General features: G+C 37.3%; 1 protein-coding gene across 2 annotated transcripts; it reads right to left on the bottom strand.

Moving 5' to 3' along the window:
* Positions 1-4259: 4259 nt before the first annotated feature.
* On the bottom strand, positions 4260-21742 carry slc1a6 (solute carrier family 1 member 6). Of its 2 annotated transcripts, none has more exons than XM_030133147.1 (11): positions 21680-21742; positions 12701-12967; positions 12445-12582; positions 9533-9740; positions 9206-9248; positions 8860-8982; positions 8448-8632; positions 7920-8153; positions 6456-6650; positions 5600-5734; positions 4260-4458 (listed from the first exon to the last, which is right to left on the bottom strand). In XM_030133147.1, the coding sequence occupies exons 2-11, from the start codon at positions 12921-12923 to the stop codon at positions 4260-4262; spliced, it is 1683 nt and encodes a 560-aa protein (XP_029989007.1). In that variant the 5' UTR covers positions 12924-12967; positions 21680-21742. The 2 variants fall into 2 exon arrangements, with proteins under 2 accessions (XP_029989007.1, XP_029989008.1); XM_030133148.1 differs by lacking the exon at positions 21680-21742 and adding an exon at positions 14584-14625.
* Positions 21743-22823: the final 1081 nt, after the last annotated feature.

Genomic DNA, 22823 nt, shown 5'->3' with positions numbered 1-22823 from the left:
TGAATGAACTTGGAATTAAATGTCATAAACTCAATATATTAAGTTTAATAATTATACAAAACAATTTATATTCCAAAATATTTTAATTTAAATCAACTTGGAATTGAGTACAATGAACTGATGATATTAAGTCTAATGATTATACAAAGCAATTGACATTGCAACAAATTTGAAGTTAAATTAACTTGGTATTTAGTGTGTTGTACTTAAAATAGCAATTCCATTCAAATCAAGCATTTAAGTTTAATACACTCAAGTTTTCATTACTCATTACTTAATTTTTTTTTAAGGCAACCGGTTTCCTCAATTTTTTTCAGTAAACTCATCTGGTCTTACACTGTATGAAGCTGACTGGTGTAAGTGCTACTGATGGAAGTACACTCAGTAACTAATGAAAAAATGTAATATGGGCTCTCTATTTGGCAAGCATCAGGTCACTGTTGTCCTTATTTTCTGTGTTGCAGTGGCTTATTAGTGATATAGTGTAATGAATAGTGTATAGTGTTGTAGAAATAACCTAATTTCACAATTCCTCTGTAAGATCACTTCTGTTTTAAGGCTGAAACTTTTCTTCTGACAACCATCATGTGTCAGAGATGATACTTTCAGTTAGGGTAAAGAGGAGAATAAATGTAACAATAACTTTGTAAGTCCAGAGTAAACCGGTTATTTTCAGGTAATTATGAAGACTTTAACAGAGGCTTGAATTGAGCTTATAAATTATAATAATGATATTAATAATAAATATAGTGATAATATAGTTTTCATTGTAAACTCTGTGTCTAAAGGGGATTAGCTTCTGGACAGCAGAATATTCTCCACCAGGGGTAGCCACAAACACAATAATGAGAATCATAGTTCGATTCCTGAGCCATTTATTTGTCACATTTTTAAAAGCCATCCAACAAAATATCTCCTTTAATGGGAAATAACATTTTTGCGACTAAAATAACAACAACAATAAAAACTAATATCAAATCTCTTACTGGTAAAAGTGGCACAAAGTCAAAAGAGTTTCCAATTAAATGATAAATATCTTTTCACTTCTCTTATGATTCACTAAATCTTTCTCTAAAAAGTCAACACCAAGAAGCATAAAGCAGATATACATTCAGCTCCTCAAAGCATTTACAAACTTCCTTCACATTACCTTTCCACAGTACAACAAAATAAATCAATGACTAATCTTTATATCAATTTATTATTCCAGTTAAAATAGATATATATAAAAAGGACACATTTATTTAATAGCAGAAAACCTAGACAGGCAGGTGTAAGATTACAACTACATGGACTCTGATGGTCTTTGAGCTTCTCTCCTTGGAGTTGTTGTGGAATAATCATCAAATTAAGTGATCAAATGTTGCATAATGTAAAACACAAAAAAAATAAAAATAAAAATGCAGAAAAGATTCAGTAATGTATAACTGTCCTGGTCAATTTCTTTTTGTAAGAAAAAACAATAGTTGTTTTGGAATTGTTTAAAGTAGAGGAAAAAATCAACAGATATAACTGCCATCATGTATAAATATTGTGCAGAATCAGTCTTGCTCCCATACAAAGAAAGAAATACGAAGAAATACAAATCTATCCATTATATCCATAATATTCATTATTAAGCAGTGAGCCGTAACACTCAAACAAAGTCACCTGAAATATTTCAACAACAAAAATAATTAGTAGCAAACATCCTTCCCACCATACTCCAGTATTTAACAGTCAAGTACAGTCAAACTGTACAAATACATTTTGCAAGCAAACGTCAATAACAAAACAATTATTCAGCCTTAAATACAAGATCCGAAACCATTGAGATATGATGTATTTACATCCTGCAGATGTGTCCTATTGTGTATTTTTTGTAACACACTACAAGATCTACATTCTTATTAGAGGTAGTCATAATGAGAGTGATGGTATAAGTGTGGAATAAATATTTGCAAAACAATGGAATAAATGATAATCTATTAACAATTTTGAGATATTTGTTCCCCTCCAAAAAATGTTGACGTGAATGGATTTAATGTAAACAAAGCTAAAAAAAATTAGCTGGTTTACATTTGTGGCTAAGCCCCCACCTTCAGCCCTAGGTAGCTGGGATAGACTCCGACTCCCCCACGACCCTCACAGGGAATAAGAGGTTCAGAAAATGGATGCATGGATATTTTGGCTAAGTATCTGTGCAGTGGATGTTTTTTTCTTGATCATTTGACTTGGTCTTGAGACTGGTCTCAAAGTCACTTTTTGAAGGGCCTCTTTTCATCTCTGTCTTGGACAAATAGGACTTGAGACTGGTCTAAACTTATTAGCACTTAGGAATTAGAAATAAAGGTAGTATTAAGTGAGGCTAACAAAGCAGGCTAATATTAGCAATCCTCCTCTGCACCAAAATAATTCAGAAATCTCTTCATCTTTCTCTTAAACAGTTTAATGAATATTAACAGTATGCATTAGCCACTAGTGGATAAACTATATGTGTCAGGGCGCTACATTTCAGTTGCTTGCCAAACTATTTGCCACCTAGTGCATGCTAATGGATTTAGGAGTTGGCATATATTGAAGGATATAGCCAATGCATTGTTAGAGTTTCAGAGGTCGAGGGTACAGGACATACTGTTACATGGAGTTGTTCCTATGTTACATTACTTTCTTGTGATAATTGATGAGACAGACCGTATTGCTGTGTATCAGGTCTGATCTAGTTCTTAACTTGATCTCGGCACCTTGAAGTACTGGTCTTATCTGAGTCTCAATAATCTCTGGTCTTCATTAGACCTTGCCTCAGTTAAGGTGGTCTTGACTACAACACTACTAGTATGGATCATAAATTAAACTTATCTTTGAAAACATGGTGATACTAAAAATGTTTTGTTTTTTTTTGTTTTTTTTAAATACCTTTGACTGAATTTCTTATACTGATGGGGACTGACATTAAAAAAAAACAGTGAAAACCAAAATGCCTCAAATAACTTTTTCACAGAAGTTTTTCACTTTGAGGTAAAGAAGTATTTGGGTCTGCAACAGCAAAAATAGCACTCTTGGAATCCTCTGCTGTCTGAGATGACCCAAAACTATTGTGTTTTGTCTGTCCCATTACCACTACAACACAGTGTTCCAGAGAAAACTGTTCCAAAAGGCAGTGAACATATGGGTAAGTCTGGGTCAGAGTCTTTGGATGTGGAGTCACTGATCAGTCACAGTGGGTCAGTGGGCATCTGTGGTGTTCAATTAGATGATTATAAACATGCAGGTGTGTTTTACTACAATCATAATTCCTGCTGCATTAAATTGTTCATATTTGCTGATGACAGGGTTATAATAGTCTTTTTCACATCCAGAAGTTCATCGATCTGTCAGTGTGTTAACATGTGATCGATGTGGCTTTTTTTAGTGTCTTGCATCGTTTCAACTTCTAAGTGTCTTTGAGTGAGCATGAAAGCACCAAGCAATGAATGTGTTATTAGTAGTTACTTTCAAGTATCTAGGACTATGCAATGACAACAAACTAAAGTGATTTTATCAGTAAAAAAGTTAAAATGTTTTGGAATGAGTGATTTTTAGCCGGACTGAGAGCAAGCAGGTGTTTACCATCTCTGGGTCAGAGAGCTAATCTGCTGGAAAGACCATAAGTTTGACAATCAACACCATCACATGTGTAATACTGCTGGAATGTTAGTCCATCAGTGATGACACTGAACACTGTCTTCATCCAGAATTTAAGTAAATATCTTCAGGACAAAGGTTTAAAGCGCTCTGGTTTGTAAATCGTAATCAACAAGAAGCAGTAAAATATTTTCACATTGGATTGCTGACATTTATTTTTTGTGTTTAGTGTTTCTATTGGTTCAGTGATTGTTTTTTTTTTGTTTTTTTTTGGGGGGGGGGTGCTCATTGTTTTTGATGGTGAGCAAAAGAAAATGTCCTGCTGAAGTGATTTTTAATTTAGGTACAATCAGTACAATGGTTTTATATGTTTATATGTTCCAAGGTTCAGTGTGTGAACTCCTAGAATGAATTTTCACCAAAGTAAGAATGAAATATGTTGACTTTGAATTTTGGAATTTTAATCTACTGTCAGACTAACAAAAAAAAACTTAACTCATTTAAATTTATGGAACAGGTCTTGTATCAGGTGTTTATGTTTTAGTAAACCAAAGACAATTTTCAACCCTCAGGACAATAGAGCTATAATCTCTTCTACTCTGCTCTACTCTGTTCTGTTCTACTTGGTACAAGACGTCCTTGTATGGGTCTGGTCTTCACATTGTTGTCTCACTGTTGTGGTGGTTCATAGAGTCATTTTCCTGGCAGATAAGCTGGTAGGGCTTCTCATTCTCCTCAATTACAGAGTTGCGCACCTCAGCATCCTGATTTTGCAACTCTCCACGGGAAAGGTGTTCCACAATACCAGCTCCAAGGGAGTCACCAAGCACATTAGTGGTGGTACGCAAGCGGTCCCTGAGGGGGACAAAAGAGAAACACAATCAGACAAAGGAAGTACAATGTAAAACCAGCTCACAGTAGAGATACACATTCTAAAAAAAAACAGCAGTGGTTTCAATAACTGAAATACTACATTTAAAGCTTTTTGGTCAGTTTGGGTTGGTCAGTTGGTTGTAGATGTGGCCTGAAGTCAAGACTTGACATTAGAGACTTTGACTTGAAGCTGCAAGAGTTGAATACATGGGGGAAAAAATATGCCAAAATTTACACACCTTCCTTCTGCAAAAATGGCCTAATACAGATTCATGCTGTTTATGGAAAAGTACAGCCTCCTATTAAGGCAGTATAGTCACATTCAGGTCATTGCTGACAGAATCTGATCAGTGATTGATAGTGATGCTAAAAAAAAAACCCAACAACTATAAAGTATTTCAGCTTTAACCAGAACAAAACTTCAAACTCCTTTGCTCCAGAATCTACCACAAAATGGTTAGACAGTAAAATTGTACAAATATAGAAATGTAATTTTTAAATAGTTCAGATTACACATCAAGCAATCTCACCTTAGGTAACATTAGCCTGTTAACTGTTAGCATCAACTAACTAGTAAACAGTAATGTGCAAAATGTATGTGGTACAACTGTGGCATACATTATAAATTATACAGTGACAAAATCATTCTGTTCATTCTGAAATGAATAGAAAATCAGCTACCTTGTTTGCCAATTTCCTGAGTGGTCACAAGCCAGCTAGTTATTCCATACATATGTGTTACATGTCAGTCAGTACAAATATGATGAACAAAGTCAGTAAGCCTTGGAGTATTTGTACATGTATTTTATCTAAGCTATTTTTTGTGTAGAAAACACACCCTAACATGCTGGTCTACTGAAATCACCCAAACTAGACCATTTGCAATCCAGTAGTTTTTAATATAAATCTCATCTACTTTAAAAGTCACCACTTCCACCACCATGTCTGAAATGTGAGACTTAAAACAGGATTTCTAATAATCTGTCACTCTGCATAATGCATCAGTAACCTTTGTAGTGGTGGGACTTCTGGGTTCTCTGAAGCTTTACAATGACATTTAGGCTGGCAGACCCACAGAACAGCAGACCAATCCCCTTCAAGCTGGCATTTAGTGATAACTCACAAGAACCAATCTACTGCGATGATCAGTGTTATGTCCTCTGTGGGCAGTCCCACCGATGTCAATACAATCACCATAGTAACCAGGCCAGCCTGAGGGATGCCTGCTGCTCCGATGCTGGCAGCAGTTGCTGTGATACTGAGTGGGCGGAGGCAGAGAGATGGAGAGAAGAGTGAAGACATTTAATAAAGGCAACCAGGCAAATTGCACATGCACAGTTCTTCTGGGATTAACAGAGTGGTAAAGGCACATGATGAAATGGAAAATTAGGAACATATTTTCTACAACGGCAGCCACATTACAGCCAACTATATCTTAAATTATCCAAGAGGAGTATACCATTTTCACACTTTCATAATTAGAAGAACATTATGTTTTGTTCCCATTTGTTTATCTGACTCTCTTCTTGTTAACAGTATTAACAGGCTGATTTTCATGACACTTGGTGGAAAGCTTCAGCATGGGCCAAGGATAAGGAAACTTACTACTTCTATTGATTGCACACATATCAGTTTTGACTAAATCACAATCAGTTTTTTACTTCACTGAGTAAAAAAGTAAGAGTAAGGTTAAGATCTTATATTAAGTTCCTTCCTTTCCTTCAGTCTATCCAGTAACTACTTACACCAGGGGTGTCCAACCCTGGTACTTGAGAGCTACTATCCTGCATGATTTAGATGTTTTCCTCTTCCAGCACACCTGATGGTTGTTATCAGACTTCTGCAGAGCTTGATGATAGGCTTATCATTTGAATCAAGTGTGTTGAAAGAGGGACACATCTAAAACATACAGGATAGTAGCTCTCAAGGACCAGGATTGGACACCCTGACTTACACTGTATGGTACATACTCAACTTACCTGATAGTGAGTATCTGTCCAAAGTTTAGATCCATGTCATTGACTTGAGCGATAAAAATAGCTGCCACAGCTTCGTAGAGGGCGGTACCATCCATGTTGATAGTGGCACCCACAGGTAGGACGAAACGTGTCACCCGTTTATCCACCCTGTTGTTTTCTTCCAGACAGCGGAATGTGATGGGCAAAGTTGCAGAACTGTATCATGCAAAGAGAGATGAACGACTACTGTTCAGTTATGCAAAATTATGCCATTAGATGATTGAATGAAAAGATGGAAAAATCAGTACAACAGAGCAACACAGAGATGTCCCTTTGGTCACTTCAGCCCACTGCTGTGATTAATTGAGAAGTTGTATTAGATGGGTCAAGACTGGCCTGTAAACACATGTTTCTGAGACATCTAAAAACAACTGACTGAAATTGGTTTAGAAATGTAAATGTATGTGTGATGAACTGGTGACACGTCCAGGGTGAACTCCACCTTTGCCTATTGATAGCTGGGATAGACTCCAGCCCCCCTGAGACCCTCTTGAGGATTAGGTGGTTTGGAAAATGAATGAATGAATGAACATTCATCCGCTTATCCGGGGCCGGGTCACAGGGGCAACAGTCTAAGCAGGGATGCCTAGACTTCCCTCTCCCCAGACACATCCTCCAGCTCTTCCGGGGGGACCCCGAGGCGTTCCCAGGTCAGCCGAGAGACATAGTCTCTCCAACATGTCCCACGTCTTCCCCGAGGCCTCCTCCCGGTGGGACATGCCTGGAACACCTCCCCAGGGAGGCGTTCAGGAGGCATCCGAAACAGATGCCAGAGCCACCTCAGCTGGCCCCACTCGACGTGGCGGAGCAGCGGCTCTACTCCGAGCTCCTCCCTGGTGACTGAGCTCCTCACCCTATCCGTAAGGATGCGCCCAGCCACTCTGGGCTGAATGAATGTTTTCTAGAAGAAAACAAGGCTCTCACTTTACTTGCATGGTTCTATATATCATGTCAGAATAACAATGGTATCAAGATACAGCAATCGTGCAGTAATTTATACTTAGTAAGAAAATTATCTCTGATACATCAAAACAACTTAGAAATAAATACTCATAAATAAATACTCATAAAAGAAATACTCATAAAAGTAAAAAAAAAAGCAGAAAAAATGTTATATTTTTATTCACTGCAATATGGTGTGAGCTTCAAACTCTTTGGCAGCTGAAATTAAATAATGTACACAAAGTCTTTAGAGCCTTAGTTTGTAACGCACAAACTGGCTCCAACTTCCATATTATCATTCCAAGAAGTAGTGAGTCAAACTGGCAGTGGAAACTCTTCAGAGTACTGAGTGTTTTGATAAAAAAGGACAACATTTGGCACCAGAACATATAACACACCATGATGCATTCCCTTATTGATACTGATTGATTGATATCCTGTTAAACAGAAAAAAGAACATTATTTCCACCACCAGTCACTCACCTGGAGGAAGTTCCCAAGGCGGTGATGAGCGCCTGGAGCAGACCACCAATGAAGCTATAGGGATTCCTCCTGGTAACCAGGAAGTAGAGCAGCGGCAGCACAAACAGACCATGGATGAGAAGACCAACAATAACCGACATGGTGTACATCCCCAGCTGACCGCCAACCTCTGCCAGATCCTTCATTTCAACAATCTTCCCTGCAATCAGGAACAGGATACCCACCGGAGCGTACCTGGGAGGTGACATGTATCCGACAGATGAATGGGAATGTAAGGACAAAGAGACAACAAATTGGTAACCAGCTTAAACCTTCCTTTTTTTTTGTCTTTTGACTTTAGCTTGCTCTCAGTAGTAAAATCATCTAGGCAATGCCAAGAAAACCATTACAATAAATACAATATGTATCAGCAAAACATTTACAGTATATTATACAAGCAACCTAAACTTATTTATTGAAAAATAACAACAATGACCTGCAGAGAGAAGGGCTGTGCTTGCTGAGTGAAGAAGGTGTGTCTTTACTGACCAGATGATGATTGCCACCAGCCTCATGATTGCTTCATTCAGGCAGTCAAAGAAGTCTCTCAGAGCCTGACCCTGCTGCTTCATGTTCCCAATGACCAGACCAAAGCACATGGAGAAAACCACCAGTCCCAGAGCATTGACTCCACCGGAGGAGCCAGACATTGGAACAGTCTCCTCCACTGTCTCCTGTTCAACAAAGTATCACATGAACATCCAAATCCCCACTGACAAGTTAAATCGAACATGTATGAGGAAGATGTATTGGGTTGTAGTGAACTTATATTAAAGAACAAATGTTTCAAAATATTTACTTTAACAATGACATGCACAGATGTCAAGTTTAAGTGTGTATGACTTGATTTGAACTAAGTGTGAACAGCATAATGTTCACATTCAGGGTAGAGGTCGCCCACCTGGATGGTGTGCAGGACTCTGCTAAGGTTCAGGTTGGAATCCGTCATGTTCACAGACTCTGTGAGGTTCAGTGTCACTGTCACATTTCGTGTGTGTACAATCTTCTTGTACACAGTTTTATACTGGAAGAGGAAAGGGAAAGCATAAAAATGAAACCAAAAAATACACATAAATTATGTTGAAGTGAAATTTGAAGCCAAATATTTTACAGTAGTCACATTGATATTTGAGTGAAGTTTTGGAAACAGAGAATGGTAAGTGTATTTGGAATTTTTCTGTTTTTATTACACATTAAAGTATACAATTAGAACATTTATTATATAACTGAGGAAGAGAAAACCTCACCTGTTTAAAACAAGCTTCTACCAGGTTGGGAGGAAACATGTTCCTAATATGAAGATGAGAAATATTAGCCTGCACTCACTCACAAAGCCAAATGAATAAAAAGCACACTGCAAATGTCATAATAACACATGCTGGTAATTAATAAAATCAAATACAATGAGTAATTTCTTTCATTAACACAAATTCTTTTTCTTGCTGTGTAAATGTTTCCATTGATATCAAACTAATATGTTAAATCAGACCAATTTTAATGAAAAGTTACAACTGGAAGTAGACAAAAACACCTGCCTTTAATTTGATGAATCATTCAGTTCAGGTTAGATTTACCTGATGAGATCTAGAAAAGCATCAGCGGCCTGAACTGGCTCGATGTTCCCACTGTTAGCCACAGGACTGTCTCTGCTGCCTTTACCTGGCCGGATGATCATCACGATGACAATGCCAATGAACACAGCTATCAGGGTGGTCACCATGTAGTAGACCACCGCACGGACCCCCATCTTACCAGAGGCTTTGCTGTCCAGGGAGGAAATACCTGCAACATAGAGTGTTCATCTGAGAATGGACTTGAAATGCAGCAAGTTCTTTTACTCTTTTTTACTTCGGACTGGCTGGGTGTCTCTGTATATGCACATTATTTTTGATTTAACTTGTATTTTTTGCTGCTGATTTTTAATGATCCCCTGTAGTAGTATTTCCATTTTAGGATCTGACCCTTAGACTTTATATAAGAAGTGGCCAGGGCTACCATGACTTTTTCCAATCGCATTGGATTTGTAAAACCAAGGCTGAGCTCATATAGTCCTTTTTGCTTTGGAAGCTTCCTGACTTAGTGAAATAACCTAGAAGTGTCTGAGTGGCAGCTATGAGAAGAACTGTTCAGATCCTCTAGATCAGTGGTTCTTAACCTTGTTGGAGGTACTGAACCCCACCAGTTTCATATGCGCATTCATCGAACCCTTCTTTATTAAAAAATAAAATATGATTTTTTTCAAATTCAGGACACAGGTATATGTTTTACTAGTGCACAAAATGAACCGTGCATTAACATCACCGTGTTCAAAGAACAAAACCAATACAGTGCATGAACTCACAACAAATTACATACCTTTTCACAAAGACATGACCTTTTTTAATACAATCACACTGAAATGGTTTTAATTTTTAACCTTATGTATTCCAATAATGAACTTATTGTATTTATGCTATTTATCATTTTTAACAGTTTAACACACACCATCACCTAATTTCCATCAGGCTACAATAATAATGAATATTTACTGCAAATCAGTGTGACTGACGGCTTTAGCGTAATACAATTTTTTCCATCCGCGACGGTGCGTCAGTCGTCACATGATTGTAACTGACCAGTGTGGTGACCAAAAAATGTAAACAAACGCTACACATGGCTGCCTCCGTGGTTAACAGGAAGTAGCAAAAGTCATAACGATGTGGAAAATACTCAAATAATTCATCGTCAGACGAGTGGAAGAGATTATAAACACTTCCGGATGTGTTGTAGTGCTATAAGCAACAACAATACACCACGTATATTGGATGTCAATCAGAGAAAGAGTCTCTGAAGCCGTTTGTTTACATACACGGACCTAGCCCGACACACACCCGACTAATGAGTCGAGTGTGTGTCTTGACCTCCGCTGAACCCTTGAGACTGACTCACTGAACCCCTAGGGTTCGATCGAACCCAGGTTAAGAACCACTGCTCTAGATGCTAACAAAAGCAGCTTCATTGTTTCCAATAGTACAGGGTACACGAGACCACCTTTTACCAAAAGAGGGAAGTAAACATTATCTAATAATTAGAAGGCTTTGAACTTTCAACAAAATATGAAGTAGGTTAACTATAGCCATTACACAACTAGAGTAAATAATGATATTTTAATGTGATGCCATATAATCAACATTTTCTTCCTGGGATTAATAAAGTATACTGATTCTGATTCTAGTGGTTAGCATCACAGCAAGAAGGTTCAGGGTTCCATTCCAAGACGAATCTGACTGTATTGAATTTACCTGTTCTTTCCATGTCAGGTAGGTTTTTACCTCCCCTTCAGCTCAGTGTCAATATGTGCTAATGCTAATGCTAAGTGTGTGTATTATGATGGGTGAAATACAGAGACGGAATTTCCCTACTAGGTTAATAAAGCAAACTTTCAAAATTTTACAATACATTATGTATATATGTATAGATAGATAGATGTGTATGTATATGGGTGTATATATGTATGTATGTATATGTGTACATATTGTTGGTTTAGACAAAGGGGTGAGAGCTAATAAGCTACGCTTCTTCTCACCCTTTTCGAATACGACTTTGTTTTTTCTTTTTCTTTTTGCATGTATCATTATTTTATGCTTCCTTGAATTTTCATTTCTATATTATGTTGTGCAAAGAAGTCAAATAGTAGTAATCAGGAAGCTTGTATTATATCCAAATTCGAAATAAATCAATAATAATAATAATAATAATAATAATAATAATAATAATAATAAAAAATTAGACATAGTGTTTTAATTTAATTACTATTACCATATGTACATGCTTTTCATACCACCTTTGAGCTGCCTGTCACAAAAATATGTTTTATTCAGAACAGAAATCGGACTGTGCAGGTGGGCATATCAATAATCACACCTGTCACTCAAAGTCTTCTGTGAGTATTAACAAAGGAATTATTTAGTTGAATATAAGTGCACTTGTAGGGTCCAGTAAAGTGAATGAGACTGTGAAATGATAACAATTTCAGAACCAGAAAAGCACTCGGAGAGCGCAGACCTCCACCAAGGCAGATCGCCCGCCCCCCCCCCCCCCCCAAAGCCACCAAATTTGAATCATTTGTTCCTTGTGCCAGTATCAACATTTCCTGAAAACTTCATCACCACCACCCCTCCATCTCCACCAAAATTTAATCAACATTTCCTGAAAATTTCATCCAAATTTGTCCACAACTTTTTGAGTTATCTTGCAAACAGACAGACAGACAGACAGACAGACAGACAAACCCTGATGAAAACATAACCTATGCTGTTACACTTGGCGGAGGTAATAAATGACTGATATAGAATTTCTACAGAGAGGTTCAGTGTAAATTTAAAGGAGCCAAGGCTTTTTGGAGCCACCATCTAGTGGCCATCAGCGGTATTGCACAATATACATCAATTTAATTTTCCAGCTGTGGTTCTTGTGTGTTTGTTCTCCTTTGCTCATTACTACCAACCTGTGACCAGACTGGAGATGATGAGTGGCAGCACCAGCATCTGTAACATTCTCATTAGCAGCTCCCCAGGAAAGGCAAAGTACTTGATCTCCCTCAGAGACAGGTTGTGTGGGCGTAGAGCAAAGCCCAGGATTACACCTAGACACAAACATCGAAGGAAAAATGTGCACACACAGTGTAAATATTTAGAGGAAAGTAAAATTGTAAAAGGTCAAATGAAGTGCTAATAAAAAGTGCTGTTTTTCTTTATACTCACCCAGAGCCACAGCAGCAACAGTGAAAAGCACAAAGAGGTTTCTTTTGAGGAAACCTTTGACGGTGTCGGTGCTGATGGAGCTCATCCTCTCCTTCATGCTGCTCGCTTTCCTCTCCATGACCCTGCGTAGGCGTCTCCTCAGGTCTCCTTTCTCCGGCCGGGGGGGCTTGTCTGCGTCCTCGTTCAGGAAAAGACTGGCACTATTTGGCGGCTTCTCATTCATAATCAGCTCCAACACCTGGTCCAGGAGGCAGGTCTCGTGGGAAACTAGAGGAAATGGATTTTAAGCACAAATAAACACACACTGATATACATCTAACAGACCAGAACAGATGACCAAATAAAACCCACGTGAAGCTTAAGGAAATTATTAAAAATTAATTTCTCATTAAAAGGTGGATGAAGTGATTACCCATCATGCCTAGTGCCTACAGTACAAGCCTGTGGAGTCAGTGTAATGGTCTGGGGTTGGTTCAGGTCTAGGTTCAGTAACATTATGTGTCCACAAACTGAGGTCAAATGAAACTGAATAAACCCTGATGACACAAACGTATTCCAAGACGACAATGTCAGGATTCATCATAGGATTAAAAAGTGGTTCAGAGAACATGAGACATTATTTTCACACATGGATTGTCCACCACAGAGTTCAGACCAGAAACACACTGAGGATCTTTGGGATGTAATGAAAAGAATTTGCACATTGGTCTGACTCTCCATCATCAATACACGATCTGGGTGAAAAATGAACGCAACTATGGATGAAAATAAATGTTGAGACATTGTATATGTATCCAAATTAAAGCTGAAGGAAGTTCAACACAACATAATGGTTTTTTGTTTTTGTTTTTGTGGGCAATATAAGTATGAGCTAGGGCTGGGTGATATGACCAAAAAATATCAGCTTGATTTGTTTAGATTTTATAAATGATTTTTTCCTGTTAATGAAATGTCACCATATAGTGAAGATGATCAGAAAATGATAAAAAAACAAACAACAGCATAGTTTTCTTTATTAAATCTATACAGTGCATATGTGTAAAATGAATATTCAAAAATATCAACAAAGCAAAGCAGAGCACTTTAACAGGTGCCAGTGAGCAATATTTGTTAAAAAAAAAAAAAGAAATACTAAATAAATCATTTTTAAGTAAAATAAACAGGCTTCTCCAGAAAAGACTGAAGAAACATTTGTGATAAATATATTAGCACAACCAAATATGATACATATTTTAAATTTTGTTGGCCATGAAATAAGCAGAAATTTCAGTTTGGTGGCATTTTTGGAAAGCAACAACTTGATTTACTACAATCATAAACAATTATTACTGTATGTCTTAGTTTTGTTTGGGGGTCATCACTTAATGCTCTGAAAAGTGAAATATGATTAGTATTGTATAAATAAAATAAAACATGTAGAAAATAATGTATCAGAATAATAAAAAATGGTTTCCTATGAACAATATTTCATAGCTCCTCTAAAAACTTAGCAACAACTAATGACATGAATGGCTGTTTTCTGACTTCCACTTCCCTTACCCTAACTGTATAAACAGGCACATTTGGACACATATAAATTAGGATGGAACACTTACTGCTGAACAATAACATTAAATGCTGACTGACATCAGGACACTGCACCAGTTTTGTCCTTTTAGAATTGCCAACAGCTGACAGAAAACTGAAAGTGACCTTGAATAAATGCAGCAAACACTATGTATTGTTCCTCTTCTACAACTAAAGCTGTATTTGGTACTTTCTGATACCATCAGTTCTTGTTTCTATATCCTCATTTCAGTATATGTTCAGTTTTTCTTGAGTCTTGAAAGTTAAGATCTGTAATTACAACATAAAGTGACAACAGAGAGTTGGTGTGATCTTACCGTGTCGTTCTGCTGGGCAACAAAAAACGTTCCTGTGTAACACGTGGCTCTTGTTCTCACTTCTCCTTATCTAAGTAGGCTACAATGCTGTCTACTGAACTACCCTCTGCAAACAGACTTGACTGGCAGCAGTTACCAACACTGTTGAGTAAAGGCGCCCTCTTCCTCTGTCGCTCCTTTACATCAGTTCTACTCCCTGCAGCTCAAACACCCTTTTATTTTTATATTTCCTTGGGGGGATAAACACTTACCAGATGATCTCCAAAGACTCAGTCTATTCTCTTTGCATCATTCTTGTCTATTGATTTTCTATTTTTTTTAAGCTCATTGTTCTGAGGCTCACATTTATCTATACGTCCCACATGCAGCGTAAAAGACCCATTGTTGAGTAGGCAGATCTCTGGATAATCCAACCCTGTTATTTAACTTGCTGTCAAGATGCAGAATAATCAGCTTTCACAGAGTCACAATGCATCACAGCCAGTCTGAAAGATTGATGAGCATGTTTCACCATTCCTGTCTGTGCTGAGAGTCGACTCTATTAATACTAAAATGAGCAATCTGCAGTAACAATAGCGAGGTGAGAACAATAGCAGAGGGTTTACACAGTGGAAAACATCAGAACAGTGTGATTATAAGTCTTTAAGTGAAACAAGCAGAGCATTTATCTGTAAGTTCTCTGGTGAGCTTTGGCATGAATACAGCCCACAGTATCACAGCTGCTTCCTGTTTCTAATTCCTTTATTTACACAAGGAGCCAAATACACAGTGAATTAAAGGTAAAAGCAAATCCTAACTTAACAGCTCCTCTGAAATTAGCAGCTTTTAAAGATGCAAAAAGATGTTACAGAAAAAGGTCAACTGAAACAAAGTTCAAGTACTGCCAGTAGAAATATGCTGTCAAAATGTGTTAAGAGACAGTCGGATTCACTAAATATTCATTAAAATTCATGTAATATTAAAATAAATCCAATTTAAAATTCCAGTGTATCTAAATAACTAGTTAATTTGATCTATTTTTCAAGAATGATAACTTTTAGCAATTATAATATCATTAAACTAAGACAGACACATAACACAATGAAATTATCAATACATTGTCTCAAAAAAATGCAAAATTAGGTATAACTTAACTGTAATTGAATCCAGTATCAAGCAACTTTGATACTAAAGACTAAAACATGTTTTTGAGCTGAGGTATATGATTTAATTGTGATGAAGTCCTGATTACAATACATATAAAAATGTACCTATGCATATATATCTTTATCTATACACACACACACACACACATCTATCTATCTCTATCTCTATCTATCTATCTATCTATCTATCTATCTATCTATCTATCTATCTATCTATCTATCTATCTATCTATATCTATATATACACACACACACACACACACATATACATATATATATATATATGTATATATATATATATATATATATATATATATATATATATATATATATATATATATATATATATATATATATATATATCTCGCTCTGTCCTGGTCATGTGCTATTGGGTCCTTGGACAAGACACTTCACCCTCCTTTCCTCCAGTGCTGCTACTCACACCGGCGGATGAATGTTCAGTGATGGTCGGAGGGGCCATAGGCGTGAACCGGCAGTCACGCTTCCATCTGTCTGCCCCAGGGCAGCTGTGGATACATATGTAGTTTACCACCATCAGAGTGAGAATGAATGAGTAATGGATCCATAGTACGCGCTTTGAGTATGCATTCATAGAAAAGCGCTACATAAATCTTATCTATTATTATTATTATTATTATTATTATTATTATTATTATTATTATTATTACTAACAGCATTGTACCCGTGGTGCCATCGTATGATAGCATGATAGGTAGAACTTGTCTGCCACCACTATCCATTTGTAAACTAACATTTAATCATACATTGTGCAGGTAATAATTTGAGCCAACGTATGAGGCATGAAAGGAAGAGCATGTATTTGTCTGGCCTGTCAAGCATGATTAAATTCATACAGCGGTAGTGAACTGCAGCCTTCACATTGTAGCATCGTCTGCTAGCAGTAGAAATTTCATGAACGGCAGCATAACCACCTCTGAAAATGAAGTATGGCGGCAGGGATGAAGAATTCAAAGTAGAGAGAGGCTAAAATCGCCCAGCATACCTCACAACATTTGAATACAGACATAAAATTGTGCCTAGTAGATAGTCAGGTAATGTTTCTATTCATTTGGCAAGTTTGGCAGTGATCGGGCCTGTGAAGGCTAAGGAAAATCTGTACAAATGCCGGACACAGGACGTGCATTATATAGTAGGATTATTACCTCCGCCAAGGAGGTTATGTTTTTGCCAGGGTTTGTTTGTCTGTCTGTCTGTTTGTTTGTCTGTCCGTTAGTGTGCAACATAACTCAAAAAGTTATGGACAGATTTTGATGAAATTTTCAGGGTTTGTTGGAAATGGGATAAGGAAGAAATGATTAAATTTTGGTGGTGATCGGGGGTGGGGGGGCCCACGGGGGGGGCCACTGATCAGCCTTGGCGGAGGTCTGCACTCTCCGAGTGCTTCTAGTTATTACTGTTATTATACAAAAATCTGCTTTTTGGGAGGGAAACTTTCTCAACAGGCCACTTCCTGTTTTAACATAATCCTGAGCCTTCCAGTCGTGATGAGATTTGAACATCTGGGATTACTTTATGTCGCCAGCTCTATATAAAATTCTCAAGTTGACATCCTCAGATCAGAGGTGTTCAGTCCACCTGTCCTTCAGTCAGACTCTGCAAGACCTCGTTCATTTTCTGATGGGTCAAACTGAAGCCTGTATATAAACTATATCCAGAAACACTGCACTCACATAAAACCATATTAATACATTATAACACTGATGTCCCACAACGACACATGCTGCAGAATTGTTCTTTTGTCAGTGATCTCTGTTTGGTTTGAAAAGAATTTCACTGCTTCAGTGTTCTTTTAGAAAGGACTGTACAGGAACAAGAAAAAAGTAACAAAAATGTTCTTTTAATAGTTAACACTTAATATCATATAGACTTATTCTAACCTCTTTAGACTCATTGTTCTTCATTGTGTCACACAAAACCAAATCAAACCCTCCTCGACACAACTTCTGTTCAACTGAGAGTTTTAGAGTTAAAATTTAAAACTAGACAAATATATTCAAAGTCTTATTTTTCATTTTTCAAAGTGAACTTGGCTCAGTATTGTATCATTACATTTTGTTTAGATTAGATTTAGCACTGAAACAAAAACACAGTTAAGTCAACATAATATTTACAGCCTGTTTTTTTTTTTTTTTTTTGAGTAAAACCCTGGTAAAGTGACTAAACTTAGTAAATAAAATCAAACTTTAAGTCAGTCTAGTTTCCAAAGCAGCAGTCCAAATTCAGTTTAAAGCCGCCAGAACTAGTTTCAGCTGCTCAGCTCCAGTCATTTCACTGACACTTCTCTGTCTAACAACACACACATCCACCAATAAAAGATCAGCTAACGCTTTAACATTCCACTGACGCCAAGGAAACACAATCTAAAACAGGAAAACATGAAGACATCCAACAAATACCACACTCAAAATGCATATTTTCGATCATTTAAGAAATATAGCTTAACCATAAATCCAACAACACTGCAAACTTTTATCTGACAAATCATACTAAAATATTTGACTCTTCAGATGCTTTAGCTCATCCTTTTCAGATACACTGCTGGTCAAAAGACATGCAGCTACTGCAACACATTTCACACTTCAGTACAAAGCCACTTCAGACTGACATGTTAAATATACTGAGAACACAAGAGTCTTACTGAGGCACGTATCTACTGTTTCTTTCTAAAACACAATAGTTCTACAGTACAACAAAGCTGCAAAGAATGCAATTGTTCAACGGCAACATATAAAGAGTTTGAGGTCTCTGAGATAATTAAAACAAACATCTCATCATCCATCTATCATTTCTGAGACTAAAACCAATTCTCAGTAAATTAAACTTCTATTATCCACTACCTTGTTATCATAATTCAACAATAAGACGATAAGTTTTACCAGCTGCTCATCATTTACTCACCACTCATGGTTTGGAGTGTGTGTCAAACAGTCAGTGTGATGAATGTCAGGTAACACTCGTTTCACAGCGTGGACGGCTGAGTTGGAACAAGGAGTGTGAGGGTCTGAGGCTGAGCGGCACAATGACAGGACGTCTGACTGCTCCACTGTCATAAAGCAGACATGAAAAGGCCTCTCATATAGCCTGACCTTCAAACACACACACAAATGCACACACACAGACACACACGGACACACACATACACACACACACACACACACACACACACACATACACACACAAATGCACACACACAGACACACACACACACGCACACATACACACTCACAAACACACACACACACACACACACACACAGACACACACATACACACACACACACACACACACACGCACACACACAATGCCTAGACCTTTGGAGTTCCAGAACAAGTTCACCAAAGTCAGATCTATACATGTAGTTTCCATCCTCTGATCCACTGATCCCCCCCAGAGGTACATGGACCCAAGAGGCTGCTCTCTACAGTTGTTCCAAAAATATAAACCTACAACAATTGTTAAGATGGAAAGACAGTCAAAAGTATTAGAATCTGCAAACTTAAAATGCTAGGTTTTGCCAGTTACAGCCCAAACTGTGGTTTCCAGGTCTGTGGGTCATAGTTTAGGAAGGTGTGACTTATCGTTTGTTAAAACATTGGATTGGAGATGCGACCTCAAAGTGAAGCTCACCATCCATCACAATTTCACACAGACTGTGAAGTAACGAGACACAATCTACCAGAAAGCAGTAAGATTATCAAACCAACATCACACCAACATAATCCAACCAGTTCAGCTAACACAACAAATGAGCTCCCATTATGCTAATGTTAACCTGTTGATTGTGAGCAGTATAGTGCAAGTTATTATATCAAATCTGCGGGGTCCTGTTTGGTCAGTAGTATACATGGTAGTTTGCGCCAAAATATTTTTTCTCTGAGTAAATTTTTGGGTAAATGACCTGGCTAGCTTGTTCTCCTAGTTTTCACACAGTTTCGTTAGCTGCTCCACTACCATCACTACTGTTATTTGCTTTAATTTTGATGAAGGACAAAAAAAGCCAATGAATGAGGGGTAACAGTTTATGCATTTTTAACCCATTTTTGTGAGTAGAAGCCATAATCTGATTTGTTGGTTTAAAGAATCTAAGGCTGGGTTTGTCCATATCTTACCCTGCACTGGGCATTTGAAATAACCCAACCTTGGGTATTTTAACCGACCACTATGAGTGTGGTGTCATCTTAGTTTTATAGATTTAATATGTCTTATTTAATAAGATCATTTTAATAATAATTTAGTTTCCTGGGTTTTATCCTTGATGCCCTTATTAAAGTGACTGAACAATAAACTAAAAAAAACTTGTCAGTAGTCGCTTTTCCACTGACCCTCAAATTGCGCATAAAAATTTACCTAATGGAAAAACTACAATTTTGCTAGAAGTCTCATTTTTCAATTAAAAGTTTTTGCGCTGGCAAGAGGTGGTTTTTCAGGCGTAGCACAAATGGTATATCATGCAGAACTGCAATGGAAAGAGCTTTTTTCACAACTAGAGTCACGTGAATAAAAAATAAAAAAAAACAAATGTTGACGTATGTTACAACAAGTGAAGAAGAAGAAGAAACATGTCGCGGTATGTGTGGACACACCAGGAAACCCGATCATTTTTTAATTTAGTTTGAGATAGAGGGGTAATATATAATAATAATGAATATATCTGTAAATCAACACCATATTTCCATTCGTCGCCATGTTTATGGAATGACTTCTCTTGTCATCTCATGATAGTAAATAAACAAATCATCGCATTTGTGATTTAATGGAAAAACTGACATTATGCACTTCTGTTTTTTTGACATTTAGTAAATATCAGTAAAGTTTTGCGCAGATGTCCAATGGAACAGCGACTATTGAGGGCATACAATACTTTTAAGTTAAGAGTAAATGAAACCACTTTGCAAGAAAATAACTAGTTGATCAGTATCAAAGCTTTAGTATCAGCTCAAATAATGAGTTAATGTGGCAATAGACATGTGTCGGTAATTATGAGTGTTATAGTTGATATAAATATCATATTGTGGTTCAGTTGTGGTACTGTTGTTGAGAACCATTAAACAAATCCATCTCTGAACCACAGCATTATTGCCCACACAGTAGATTCACTTCCTCTGAACATAAGCTTTACAGCAACAGAATATTTTTTGATCCCAACACTACAATGTGCATAACAAGTGCTTCCATTTTTACAGAAATATGGCAAGACCTGGGCACAATCTGATGATGCACAGACTGCAGCTGCTTTTGAATTATTATCATCATATCTGCATAATAACATTTTCAAGTCAATTTTCTGCGTCAATTGTGTAAAATTGCTGTAAAAAAAAATTGCTGTAAAAAAGTGTAAAAAAGAGAAAATGTGAACATCATTGTTTGTCTGAAAAGCATTACTTTAAAACCTATTATATAAATGGACTACAGGAACTGAAGATTATTGTTCATGTAAAATGCATACACACAGCTTTGGCAATAATTAATAAACAACTGAGACAAAGTAGTGAAAAGTCATCATCTGTTATACAGCATATGTGACTTCTATATGTAAAAGATATCAGGATTTTCTTTTTTGTTTTGTGCAAATGTGAAGCAAAAATCTGCCACAATGTTTGCCTTGCAGATATAGTAAAGAAGCTGTATGTAAATTAGTGACAACAAAAATCTCCATTTCTTAATAATAAGCAACACATAAATCTGATGTGAGAAAAACAATACACAAGCAATTAATATTCAGGAAGAGAAAATAAAACAGCCGGGATGAAGATTGAAATTATACTGAAAAATTGCAAGTGATCAAATAATTGTTAATGATATACATATATTTTTATTTTTGTAGACTGGTTTCTGTCTTTGCAGTTCTCCAAATGAAACCCTATGAGCCAACCTTGAGTCAAAAGGAAAGTCATTATTCCAATAAATACCCTGTGTGTGAGTTTGGATGATCAGTCAGTCATGAGGAAACAGCTCCTTCCGTCTTCCTCCGCTCGTCCTCCCTCAAGACGCTGCAGAAACCAAAGAAAACTTCACTATTTCTCACAACTTTTCATTCAGAGATGATAGATGGTTAATGTCACGTGGACACATAGCTGCCGCTTTAAATTAAAAAAAAATAAAAATACCTGGATCAGTAATGAGCTGTAAACTGTAAATCCAAAGCTGTGCTCACGCTGTCCTGTGGATGCGTTCCTCTGTGTCGACGATGGTGTTGTGATGTTGCTCACACACTTTATCTGCCGTCATCATCTTCACAGTTATCTCCCGTTTTACTCTAAAGCATCTGTGCCTCCGGTGGAAAGGAGAGGATAGGAGCGCCTGGGAGGTCTGCTGCGTGGGAGGAGGAGAGGTTAAGGATCCTCAGGAGGAAAAAGAGGAATAAACACCAACCACCTGCTGCTGCCTCACATCAGCATCATTCATCCTGGATGAAACCTTGGAAGGCTCCTAAAATGTGTCCTGGTGTATCATAAATTTCAATAATAATTTGTAACTGCAAAGCTTAAAGACTTTTTTTCACCATCTAGTGTCAAATTTGGCACCTGGAGGACGTAAACACACAGCAGGCATTGCCATGACAACATGCATGTGCTCATAGCTCAGGGTCTGTTCTGAACCACTCTCTCGCTGTTTTCCTGTGTTTGTAACCCTTTGGCATCCAGCAGGCCCGCATTCCACCCCCACACCCACTCAACATCCTCACTAAAGTTACATTGATATTCATGCATCCTTCAACAACATCTGCACAATGTTTTTCTACTAACACACGTTCCAGCAAAAAGCTTCAATTACCAGTGAATTTGTCCAAAAAAAGGAGAGAAATGAAAGTATTTGGACACAAAACAACTTGTCCATATAATTGTTTAAACTCATGACTGACATTATAAAAACAGGAACTGTGGCAATCTTCCTCAAGCATTTTAGGAATTTGGCATTCAGAAATAATTGATCACAGATTTTTTTAAAAAACAGAATAGCACATAATTAGTCCCCAAAATTGTAAATTGTTTTTGCTCCACTCATGTGTACACGTTAACCAAAACCAGGAGACGTTTAAACCAAGAAAGATTA

This window comes from Sphaeramia orbicularis, chromosome 4, assembly GCF_902148855.1.
Source record: "Sphaeramia orbicularis chromosome 4, fSphaOr1.1, whole genome shotgun sequence".
NCBI classification, from domain to species: Eukaryota; Metazoa; Chordata; class Actinopteri; order Kurtiformes; family Apogonidae; genus Sphaeramia; species Sphaeramia orbicularis.
This window is presented reverse-complemented; position numbering and strand designations above follow the sequence as displayed.

Coding starts and splice junctions, on each gene's coding strand:
- slc1a6 (XM_030133147.1), bottom strand. CDS start 12,923: ATGAATGAGAAGCCGCCAAATAGTGCCAGTCTTTTCCTGAACGAGGAC. Junction 8,154..8,447: donor CTGGTGGCAATCATCATCTG/GTCAGTAAAGAC, acceptor GTCACCTCCCAG/GTACGCTCCGGTGGGTATCC. Junction 5,735..6,455: donor GGACAGATACTCACTATCAG/GTAAGTTGAGTA, acceptor CCGCCCACTCAG/TATCACAGCAACTGCTGCCA.